The sequence below is a fragment of the Coloeus monedula genome, assembly GCF_965178545.1.
Source record: "Coloeus monedula genome assembly, chromosome: 4".
Classification (NCBI taxonomy): Eukaryota; Metazoa; Chordata; class Aves; order Passeriformes; family Corvidae; genus Coloeus; species Coloeus monedula.
In genome coordinates, this window is record NC_138784.1 from 61,026,326 (window position 1) to 61,038,531 (window position 12,206).

Below are 12,206 nucleotides of genomic sequence, written 5' to 3' on the forward strand. Positions count from 1 at the left end.
GAAAACGTCAAACCTAGACACAGAGCACCCAGACCTTCCACTCCACGCTTTGCAGACCATGCCTCACTCCCCTGTCCACTTTCTTTTTTGTAGCACACAGTGCTATGCAACTCCCAGTTTGCTTATCCATCTATTTTTGCTTTTATTTACATTTATCTTGTAAAGTCTGGTAATGCCTGTGCTAGCCCACAGGAGCCTCAGAGGGATGCCAGTGCACAACCCTCCCTCAGGCCCTTAATTCCTGGCTTTAAAGATGACCTCAGCTGTAAGCCTGACACACAACCTGTGAGAAGATGCATCAGCCCTCACTTTGACCTGTCAAGGTTTCCAATGTCAGCCCCAGATCCTTGGTGTTGGGGCACAAGCCTCTCACTTGGGTTTGTAATAGCAGCCAAGGAATCAAATTATGTAGCACTTTATGTACTGCCCCATAACTGTCAGTGTTCAAGGCCAGGCTGGATGGGACTTTGAGCAACCTGGTCTAGTGGGTGTCCCTGTCCATGGCAGGGTGGTTAGAACTGGATGATCTTTAAGGCCCCTTCAAACCCAAATAGGTCTATGATTCTGTGATGCCTGGCCACAATGCAAATGCAACCCTTGGTGAGTCATGTCTGGTCCAAGCCTTTAGTAGAATCAACCCATACAATTTTCCCAGGCTGACATTTGAATCCTGTGGGCTCTGAAAGTTGTTCAGTAGATTTCTATATCCACATGAGGAAAGAAATACGAGTCCTTTTTATCCTTTCATGTTATAACCCTTTCAGTTACCCTTTTCTGGAGTTTTCTGAAGTTCTCACCTGTATGCTTCTGGCTCAATAGGGTCTTTTGGTTGGCTGTGTTCAAGTTTTCCTGCTGGGCTCAGTCCATCCCCATCTTTTCCACTACTCACAGAGGGAGAGGCACTGATCACTCTCCTCAGCCCGGCCTTGTGTGTGATGCTTCCCTGTCCCTTGCCACTGCATGTGTCATGTTCCTCTGAGCCACACTGCTGGTCTCTGCTTCTAGTCCCTCACCCAAGATACAGGAGTGTATACTGCTGGCTTTATCCTTATGCCTATCTTTTTTGAGAAGCTCAAAGTTTAATTTTTTCCCAAAGTCATCTCCTTTTCCCAGGCATGAGAGTAACAAGAACCTTCATGTCTTTCTTAAACAAATAATGATTATAGCATTACCATGGGATTTGAATGACTGTGTGAAAATCTTGGAAGTTAGAAGTCAACTCTAATTTAATAATCAAATGAGATTGGAATTTTTTGATTTAATTTGCTCTCTTGGTGCTACACCTTTTAATGAAGAAAGAGTTTCCCCTTCAGAGCAAAACCAGCTCCTGCTTCTGCCAAAATTCAGCCTAGTGCGGAGCTGGGTCACTGTGTCCTTCTCAGCTCCAGAGGGATGGGGGTTTACACTGTGCCCTTGTCGAGGACCCAGGGACGTGGCATGTGGGAAAGCCCAGGAAGGATTCATGGTTCCCACACTCTGGTGTGTCTCTGGGCACAGTCCATTGAAAAGCAGCAAGTGGGACAGGGGGGCCCTAAATGCACCTTGGTCCCAGCAGGTCTTTCACCCTCAGCAATACCATCCCTCATTTATGCCTGAATGTACAAATCCAGGTTGTCCTGGTGGATGGACAGTGACAGATATCTAACCCACCAGCCACTCATTCCAAGCTGAAGCTTTGGCTCAGGTTAATTTTCCTGACAAGTCTTAACTGTAATTTAAATTTTCTACCTATTTAAGCTGAGCAATCTGATACTTCAGATCTCTTGAGCATTAATAAAACAGTTATGAGAAATTTCAGGATAAAAGGTTAAGCCCATAAAAGTATGCAACTCCTTTATAAAAATAACTCCATCAGGTTTTTGCAGACTCGGAAGACAAAGGTGCTAATTTCTGCATTTGAAATAACCTTGGGACTATCACTGGTAGAAGTCACTGGAGTAGCCACTCTTTGTGGGCTGGCTGCCTTAAACTTTTCAAAATCTGTAACTACCCACAGGCTTTGCAGCCCAGTGTCAGTGCAGCACTTTCTACTTGACAACCAAGGAAGCAGCTTGGGAGGAGACATTCTTGGCCACGTCTTGGAGTTCACCCCGTCCTATGGTGTTCAGTACATGACCTTCTCCCAGCAGGATTGTCTCAGCTGGATGGGCCATGTTCAACACCTGGAGATGCTCTCTGCAGAGTCACAAAGACCTGACCACAGCAGTGCCACCTGTGGGAGATTCTTCAGGGGACATAAGGCATCTGAACCACTCCTAATGTCTTCTGCCAGCTGGGATGACTCAGTTTATATCCCCTGTGACTGGGGAACCACTGGGGCTGGCTCAGATACATCCACTTGGCATTGCAGACAACCTCAGTAGGGTAGAAGGAAGCCATTCTTGTCTCTCTCCCCTCTCAGGGGTGAACCAAGGGTGTCGCTGTTATAACCCAATTAAACACAGTTAAAATAGTCCACATCAATATAACTTTGTTGTTAGTGGCTCCCTTTTGGGCTGAGATTGGGGAAAAGCTGATGCGTTAGCTGCCCAGCAGATATACAAACCCAGTGGGGTCTGGAGACAACTTTGAAGTTCTATTAAAACCCAGATCTTTTGCTTTTGCTGTAAAATACTATGAAAAATGTTTATGTAGTTCCTCAGGAGCTCAGAAGTAATTTTAAAATAAATCAGCTTAAAATAAACCAAATAATTCCTTGTTATACGTGATACCATATTCATCCTCATATAAGCAGCTTTTCTCACTAAGCATTAGCTTGTATTTGCGTATCAATTTTAGAAAGCCTGGCTTCTTTCCATCTATCAGCCTTTAAAGCCTTTTCTACTGCAGTATGTGCTGGACAGTCAGGTAAATGCAAGGCAAGCATCCTTCTAGCTCATTACTGCTGATTACCCTGCTCTGGCTTGGCTTTCTTCTCTGCTTGTTCTGCAGGCTTGGCCTTTTCTGGGAACTGCCGTCATTCTACACAGCAGCACAGCAAAAGGCAGTTGTTTAAAAATGTTTTCTTCTGTGGGGGGAAATGATGCTGTACAGGTGTTGCTCACAGTATGTGATATTCCAGAAGAACCTCTGGGGTTGGCCTCAAATGTGCAGAAAAGGTCTGTACTTAAAAGCAAGCGAATTTACATCAAAATCGATGTTGCGATGAGCAGTGACAATCACTGCAACAAAACCCAGCATGGGGGGCTTCTTGCCTGTTTTGTCTTGGTCACATACTAAACTTCCTCTAAGCTCCAAGAGGTTTGTTTTAGTTTTAATCTTACATAATTAAAATTTATGGTTGGTCCAATGTCTTATCCAGTCTTACTTATCACAAACCATATTTTAATAGAAATCACCTCTCAAACCAATAGCTTAATGGAAGGGAAAATTTTCTCTCCTCTGCAGCCTGTCCATGGAGAAGGGAGCAGGTGCCCATCACCCATGGCCACACAGCAACTGCAAGTGAGGAGTCATCAGATGGGGACAAATTGGGGCTGATGCCAGAGCAGGTCCTAAGAAAACAATGTCTCTTTCCAACCACCATAATTTCATATGAGATATCTCACCATAGGCTGGCAATCCTCTTAGGTATATTTTTTTTTGTTCCTATTTGTGTTAAAAATGAGACCAGAAGCAGTAGAGTGCTCCATGCACAAGCATATACTGTGGGAATAGAAGTGGCAGTAATAGTACTTAGCCTTTATGTATTGGATTTTCATCTGCAAATTTCAAAGCACTTCCACAAAAGGACATTGTCATTCTCCGTGCTCTTCTGAAAGGAGAAGGGACATGACCAAGTTCACCAGCATGTCCCACCAGCCTCCCACGGCTGCCATCTCTCATGCTGTCCTCCCCACCATTTGTCCTGGTGTGTTTGACCTTCACTGGGTTCTTTCTCATCACCTTTCTTCCCCAGATGCCTACCAGAAAGGGACCAGCCCTAAATGGATGGGAGCAACCCTTGTGTGGGAGCTGCTGCCAGGGATCCCATGCTGGATGGTGCGGGAAAAGAGCTCTCTCCAGGCAAAGGCATCATCCCAGCTTCTCAAGGTGGGCTGCCTGAAAAGCTGTTTCTCTCTCTCCTGCTGATAAAAAAGGAAACAGTCAATTAGTGCAGTGTTAATAAAACACAGCTGCAGGTTCATTTGCCTTTTTTTATAAAAGTATAATGTGCATACATAAACGAAAAACATAGGGGAAAGAGAGTAACCCAGTTCCTGGTTTCTATATGAAGAGCAAGGAATACTCTCACAGCCCTCTTGCATTCATCCCTTCAGCAACTACATAAACTTGTGGGGTGTTGAAGCACTGCCAGGAGAGGGGCAGTCATATTGCAGTGAGTTTTGGACCACCTGCAGGTCTTTCACACAGACGGATTCCTTAAACGTGTTTCGAGGCAGTGAAAGGCTGGAGAGCTGATGCTTAAAAACGTTTTAAGGTGAGCTGTGGTACTGAATGAGCAAAGAGCAGTGGGGAGCCCCTGGCAGCTGCAGCAGAATCTGGGCCTGTTCTTTATGGGACAAAAATGCATCTACTGCGTTTTGTCCTCGTGAGCTGTGAATGCTGAACAACACCAGCATTTCCATGGAGATGGAGGCATTGTGTATTGTTGAGGGAAGGATGTGAATTTAAAACAGAAATATGATAGATCTCCAAATGCTGCTCAGGAGGCAAAGCACTGTTATGCTAAAGTGTGTTTTCCAGCCCTCTGCTGTGGCCATGGAGGGCTGCCACTGTTAACTCCTTCAGTTTCAAACCCAGCAGGCACCAGGACAGTGAACAGTCTGACATAGCTTAAAATCTATTCAGAGATAGGAAGGCACTTGTCTGCCTGATCACTCAGCCCCACTTTTTCTACGATATATCATTTCCATGCCAATGTGGCAGAAAGTGCTCCCTGCAAGGCATTAGAAAGCTTCAGTACCCTGAGGGAATGAGAGTGTAGGCTCAGCATCCTGAAGGATAAAACTACCAGATTTTGGATTTGCAGAAGAATTTCATGTGAGGAATTAACAAAAAAAAATACATATATTTTAAATATTTATATGTCAGCCTTCCATTAACTGCCAGAAAATGCAAGGGAAACATGTTATTCAAGCCAAACAAGTATTAGGGGTCAACATTTTCTCTTTTTACATCTTCTTGCAACTTGACACTTAAACTGTGCTTGAAACCAGGAGAAAGCAGAAAAAGACCCAGGAAGGTGACTTGGCAGGTGGTTTCACTTACTTCTAGCTGAAGGAGCTCTCTGCTCACATAAAGGTCTTTTGAGCTTTCTTAGGAATGGGCAACCTCAGAAATATGGAAAACATGGTGTACTGTGCACCTGCAGAAAAAATCTTGGCGTACCACTGTGGAGGTGCAGGCAGCCTTGCAAAAGCCCTCACCTGAACGGGAGTGGAACAGTCAGCCAAGGAAGCCCGTGGGAGGGATGCTTGGGAGAGACACATGGAGGCAGAGAAGGTGGTCATCTCTGCAGAAACAGACAGAATGGTACCTGCAAGAAGCAAGAAGGGAGCTGATGCACTTGCTAAACCTGTCACAAGGAATTTAGCATGGTGGGAGGCAGGGAGGAGTCTCTGCTCCCTGCCCAGGAAAAGCAGGCTCTCTGCTTCCCCAGAGGTCTGGCTGGGGAAAGGACCCTCTGCTGTCACTGTCCTCCCGATCCACAGCTCCACCTGTCACACAGGACAGGGTCCTTGATCCCAGGGGTCCCCTGGATCAGGCACTGCCACAAGCAACAGCACCAGGAAAGACTACAAAGTCTTTCATTTATTTGCAAAGAGCTGAATGCCTTCTGAATGTCATTATGAAATTACTTTCTTTTTTTCAGGGCTAGAGGTAGAGGGAGTGGAAGGGGGAGTTAGCAACATAACCCCATGTGCTGCATTTCTGTCTATGATAAGTAAAGGAACTCTACCCCAGAAATCTTCAGGGCTCAGCATCCTTTGGTCCTCTCAGAGAGGCATGCCTGAAGCACTGCCAGCCTTTCCTGACCCTCAGGTCACAGCAGCTTTCCCAAACCACTGCCTCCTGCTCCCCAGCTACTCAGCTCTGTCCCCATTTCCCCTGCCTGGTTGAAGATGGAAAATGTCACACCATGAATTGCATGGTGGCAGCTCAAATGCTTGTCGTTCACTGCCCTTCAGATGCTACAGAAAAAGAAGCATTTTACATGTTCTTGATTAGACAAATGGCCCACTGAAGGCAATATTCATTAAAATTCCATATGCATAAGGATCATTAAAACACAGAGCTGGCTTGTCCACACACACAAATTTTGTAGTGTTAAATCATGGAATTTTAACATTTAATGATGTTAGAAAAAAAGCTAATATGGCAACAAACCATTGAAAAAACTACTGCAGGCCTGAAATTCCCAGTAAAACTACAGCTTGATTGCTGGGTTAGGGGTTTTTTTTGTTGTTTTTCTTTCTCACTTTACCCACAATGTCTGGAAACCACAGACTGAATATTTCTTATCATTGTTGTAAATAAACACAGTGTGTGGGAGGGAGAAAACAGAAAACATCAGGCTGCTGTTTGTCACGAGACTTTTGGGAGAACAGGGAAAACCAGGACAAGCAGTTCATGCCAGCAAGAGGCACAAGGCTGGGGGGACCTCCCTGGTCATGCAGTCAGCCTTGGCCATCTCTGCAGGTACATAACATGACCTTCATAAACTGACCTAGATCCACCTTAAAGTTACTAAGGTAAATACATTTCCTCCACTATGATAGTCTGGTTATTCTTCTAATAGACCTCGATGACCCAGGCCCAGAGGAAAGCCAAAGCACAGGAGTTCAATTAAAACCTTTGGACAAGCTGAGATACATGAAGTCACACCAAAGTGAAATAGAAATATAGATTTTTAAATTTAGTAGAAATATATGCTAAGAGCCTTAAACATTAAAAAGCTGCAGCAGAGACCTTAAAACACAGTTCTTACTGCAGCAGTGTTACCTTTTCACAGAATTCTTTACTTTAGAAAAAATACAGATGGAACTATACTGCTCACATTTTTTAGACAGAGTGTTCACATAAACAATAAGAGCTGATAGAAACTGTATACACAAATCTGTGTAATACCTATGTAACACTTGTGTAATACTTATGACTGTTAGAATTAGACCAGGATAGGTTAAGAAAAAGAAAACTAGAATTGTGTGTTAATCTTATTGGTCAATTAACAAATATAATCCACACTTCTGTAAGAAAAAAATATAGAAGAAACTAGAATTAGAAGAAGCAGCAGTTTTCTGCCTGCTGTTTGCCTGCTGCTGCTGTTGCTGCTTAGCTCTATCATGTAACCCCCTTGAACTCTGCCTTCAAGAAAGCTATGAGACTGAAATAAAGAACTTAGCAGAACAGCAGCCTCCTCTGCTCTCTTACCCTGGTCCGAGAAAGAAGAGTATCCCATCAAAAGCTCAACACTTCTACCCTTCTGGTAATTTCCAGCTTATGTTTATTCAAGACCAGTTTATATCCCACATCTAAGCTGCCCTTCAGATGAGATATCCCTGAGGACCATTCCCTGAATACTGAATATTGAATAGATCATCTCCCTTTACATGTTTTACCAGGCTAAACACAGACCCTCTGCTGCCTTCTTGAATGGCAGCTTTTCCTTTCCGCAAGCAGCCACAATAGTGACTGGGGTTTGCAGGTATCTCTGCTGGACACTGCTTATCAGACCTACATTTCCTGTCTGTAGGATGGGTATGGATTTGAAGGTGGTCCAGGAGGTCAATGTCGTCAGTGCAAAAGTAGCCTTATGGCTTGAGGGTCTTTAATGCTTGAGGAAGACAATGATTTACCATTGCATTACTTGGGCAAAAATAGTTAATTTCCCTGGTGACATTCTCAAACACAGCCAAGGGAATGCTTAAAAAGAATGTCCACCTTTGTGACTGCAAGGCAGATGGGCTGAAAGCACAGCTCTCTACCAGCACTCATGGCTGTGGGCTCTGCCATTTCACGCCTCCCAGGCTGCTGGCTAGCTTGGCCTTCATGTGGGCAAAGTTTAGGTGCATCCTTATACTCCATCTCAGTGAAATTTGCATGTGACTAAAGAATTCAACATAACACAAGTTTCAGAGCAAGTGACAGGAGTACTAAAATCAAGCAGAGCATAAACATACAAGGTTAGCTTGATCAAAATGAAATTACCTTCTCCTTATTGTTCTTTATAGACTGCATATTGACCATGAAAGTGAACTGCTTTCTGTAGCATGTTGAATTGACTTCTGGAAACTTCCTTAAATCAAATTGGAAATGTTTTGAGGTTTCTCAGGAGAATAAATAGCAAAGCACCATTTCACTGAAGTGTCTAGTCACCAGTCATCATTAGATCTGACAGACAAAACAAGATGTTTGGAAAACTTATTGAATATAGTCTGGTATCTAGCTATGTATCTAGGCTTTTATCTGACACATCTCTGGTATTCTTTATATAAAAAGAATTCTGTTGTATTTGCAACAAAAACATCTGTTTATCCTAAGGATCTTGTTGTCTACAGTATGCTATTTCTGAGCCTGATACAATTTATTTCATGGCAACATAGGTCTCTGTTTTAATATTGCTGTGAAAAATTAGGAACTTTGCCATTTATCTGGTGAAGGGCAGACAAAAATCTGCTCTTATTTATGCTTGAATAAATCTAAAACAAGTGTTGACTTAAGCTGCTCATCTAGATACCTGCTGCTGTACCAGAGGAGAAACTCATGCACTGAATGCTCTCTTTTTTTCCATAATGGCTGTCCCTGCATGGCTGAGCCCAGGGTCCTGATGGATAATGTACAAAGATTTTGAAAAAGTCATTTTCTTCTGTCCTAGATCTTCAGCCTTCCTCTGACCCTGACTGCAGCCTTTCTCTGCTGTGTTAGAGACTCAGAAACTTCAGAAACCTTTTCCCTGGGTAGGGGCTTACAGGCCATGACCAAGGCACTTAAGCTTCTTCTGGATAAATTATATTGAGCTCTTGGCATGCTCTAAGGTTTTCCAGACTTCAAATCATTCTTGCAGTATTTCAGTGTATCCTTTCCAATTTATCAGCATATTTTTTAAACTGGGGATCCAATAAATGGTCAGTTTGTTCCAGTAAAGTTCTTGCTAATGCCTCACAGAGTGATAATTTCCCTTCCCACTTCTCATCAGTATTTCCTTCCCATGCAGCCATGGATTACTTTAGCACTTTAGCCACTTAGCTAGTCTGCGAGCCCATCAGCAGCCAGCTATCCACCGTGAAACCATTTCTTGGCCACTGCTTGCTGAAATACAGTCCTGAGTCCTGTCATTGGTACCTGTAAAAAACTCCAGCAATGCAGTTCCATCTTGAGAAATTCAGCCCACCATTAAAAGGCACATTACTCAACAGAGCCCAAGCTGCAGTGCCACTGGATAGCTCTGAAGGGCTGCCCTTTATCGCTTTCCCCCACAAAATCTTTTTGCAGTCACGTCCACTGGGGTGTATTTGCACCCTGGCTGTGGAGAATGTTGATGGAGCAGGACCATGAGCCAGCACCTTGTGAAATCCCAGTGAGCACACTCCACTGGGAGACTGGTTTCTTGGATATAATTGCTTTTTGAGATCTGTCCATCAGCTGGTTTCTGAGCCTTTTGATAGGCGTTTGTAATGGCTTGTGCACAGAAATGCTGGGGTTTTTTCAGCAGAATGTTATCCATTATCAAATGAAATGCCTTACAGTGTCAAGCTTGGCAATGCTGTTGCTTTTATCAGTCAAACTGCATCTCAAAGAAAAAACAATATCAAGTTCAACAGAAATACTGCTCTGTGCTCATTTGCCTATCCATACAAAAAAGCAATCAATCTGCAAAACCTCGGCAAATAAGAAAATATATTCAGTTATTTAAATTTTCAAAGAAAAATATTTTGTTCATCCGCTTTGCAATGTACCTGAAAACAGAAAGGTTTTTTCTCCTTCCTGATATTCAGCAACTCCCATAAAGTCTGAGACAGCCAATTTCACTCTCAAGCCATTTAAGGCAGATGGATTGTAGCCATGCACAAAACTCTCTAATGAATAAGTAAAACTACAGTTACTTATTATATTATATAATAGCCATTTGTAAAGAACTGATCATTGAAGCAGTTGAAGTTTTCAGCTTCTCTCTGCCTTGCTTTATTTAATTGCCTTTGTCTGCCTGGGTTTTGTTGGGCATTTACTGCCACCCAGTGCTTCTCTGTGATATGACTCCACCATCCACTATTAAGAGCTAACACAAAGCAAGACTATTTGGCTCTTAACAAACTCACTGACCTCATTTGGAGAAGTGCTACAGGTATTTTACAGCAATAAGCCACCGCTCTGCTGCAGCAGAGTTTGAAGCGCTGCGGTACCCGACCGTGCTGGCAGCTTCATCCTGGTGGGTCTGGGCTGTCAAACCCTGCGGGCAGGGCTCTGCCTGCCCGGCATTCGGGGGGGCTGATTTGAGCTGCTGTTTCGCAGGTGTCAAAGGGAAAATGTTTCATGATAAGAAATTTAAATAATGTCTTACTTGGGCTTTAAGATGTTCATCTTCTGGGATTTTTTTTTTTTTTTTTAATTCACCACATACAATTTGCTTTTGCATTTTGTAGCCTGCAAGTATTCAGTGTGCACTGCTTCTGCTTGCCTGAAAGATAAAGCTCCATATTTGAAAAGCATCCATCTTACTGGGATGATTTTTTATTTTGGGGTATTTTTTTTTTTGTACCAAACCCACACTTCATAAGATCTACTCATGTTTATGCAATGTGTAAGAAAGTTAAAATAGTAAAGATTTTAATTAAGCAATACACAATTTTTTCATATTTTCATGAAATGTTGAGTGAGGCTCTTAATGAACAATCCAGGTAGCAAAAAACCCAAAGGTACTCCAATATTATACTCCTTTTAATAAGACAGAATTATGCATTTTTAATTCTGAATTCTTAATTCTGCAAGGAATAAACTGTCTCAGGCTTTGGAAAGGCCAAAACTGTTACTTCAGATCTCATGAGAAAAGACAGACCAAGTAAAACGAGAGGTTTAGGGTAGTGAACCAGGGAGTCAGGCTCAACCTTGATCCTAGCCAAGTTATTCAGACCATGTTTTGAAAGCTCTGTACACAATCCTTGTTTTGGACTCCTGAATAGCTTTATGTATCCAGCCATCTTATTTGTACCAGCTAGTGGCACTTTACTTGTTGCAATAAGATTATACATTGTGGTAAAAATGGACTTAGGGAGAAATGTGTGTTTGTGTATTTAAACTGATTTCTATTTTGCTTTGTATGGTGATTTAAAGAAGCCAGAACTTGTAGTATACAGCACTTAACCACTATTTTTATTGTGTGGAAGATCAAACACTGGAAAGGTTGCCCTGAGAGGTTGTAGGGTCTCCACCCTTGGCTGACTGGACATGTCCTGAGCACCCTGCTGTGACTGACCCTGTTCTGAGCAGCGGATGGATTAGACAGTCTTCTGAGATGCTTCCAGCTTCAGCAATTTGGTTTAGTGTGGTACAATACATAGCTTTGTCCTGAAACAAATTGTTAGGTAGACACAGGAAGAAATTGTACGTCAACAATAAAATTATAGTCAACACTTCAATTATGGCCATGAGCTAACCACCTTTCACTTTCTGTTAAGATAATGAGCATCTAATGACACAGAAACCCATATTAGCATTCATAAATATCACATGATTTTATTTCCTATATATAAAAATGTTCACGTGCATGCTTAAGTGTCCGAATAAGCCTACTGTGATCCATACTCAGATTTAGACTAAACATGTGTTAGATGAACACATAAACTTTATCTCTTTTAACACATTCATTGCTCTGGTGTCTGTGTTCCAGACCACAGAGCTCAGTAGTAAAGGGCAAAAGGAAAGTTATATATGCTAGAAGTTGATGTGTATCCAGGTGAGGTAGACGTGAACTGGGAAAATGAGAGCCCAAAAAAGGGAAAAGCTGACCCAGAAAACACTTTCATACATACAACCATTTACAACCATAAATTCCCCACGTAAAACTTCTAGCACATGCAGCTGAGCTGCTCCACATATTCCAGCCAAGTTTGGCCTTGGACTGGAAAAATAGGGGAATTTTTTCTTCTGCAGCTATGTTTAATGAGGAAAGTTGGCATAATTGGAGCCTGTCAGCTATCCTGATCATCTTTCCTTGCCCAGCATAGCACCCCAGCAGTCACCCCATCCTCAGGAGTATGGGTCCCAAG

At 42.7% G+C, this 12,206-nt stretch overlaps 1 protein-coding gene across 1 annotated transcript in view; it reads right to left on the reverse strand.

Annotated features, from left to right (window-relative positions):
* Positions 1–5,411: 5,411 nt before the first annotated feature.
* Positions 5,412–12,206, reverse strand: part of GRAMD4 (GRAM domain containing 4) — a 103,682-nt gene continuing 96,887 nt past the window's right edge. The window contains exon 19 of the mRNA XM_082279735.1: positions 5,412–5,479. Within this exon, the coding sequence (XP_082135861.1) occupies positions 5,450–5,479 (30 nt within the window). The 3' untranslated portion in view covers positions 5,412–5,449. The remainder of the gene's footprint in view (positions 5,480–12,206) is intronic.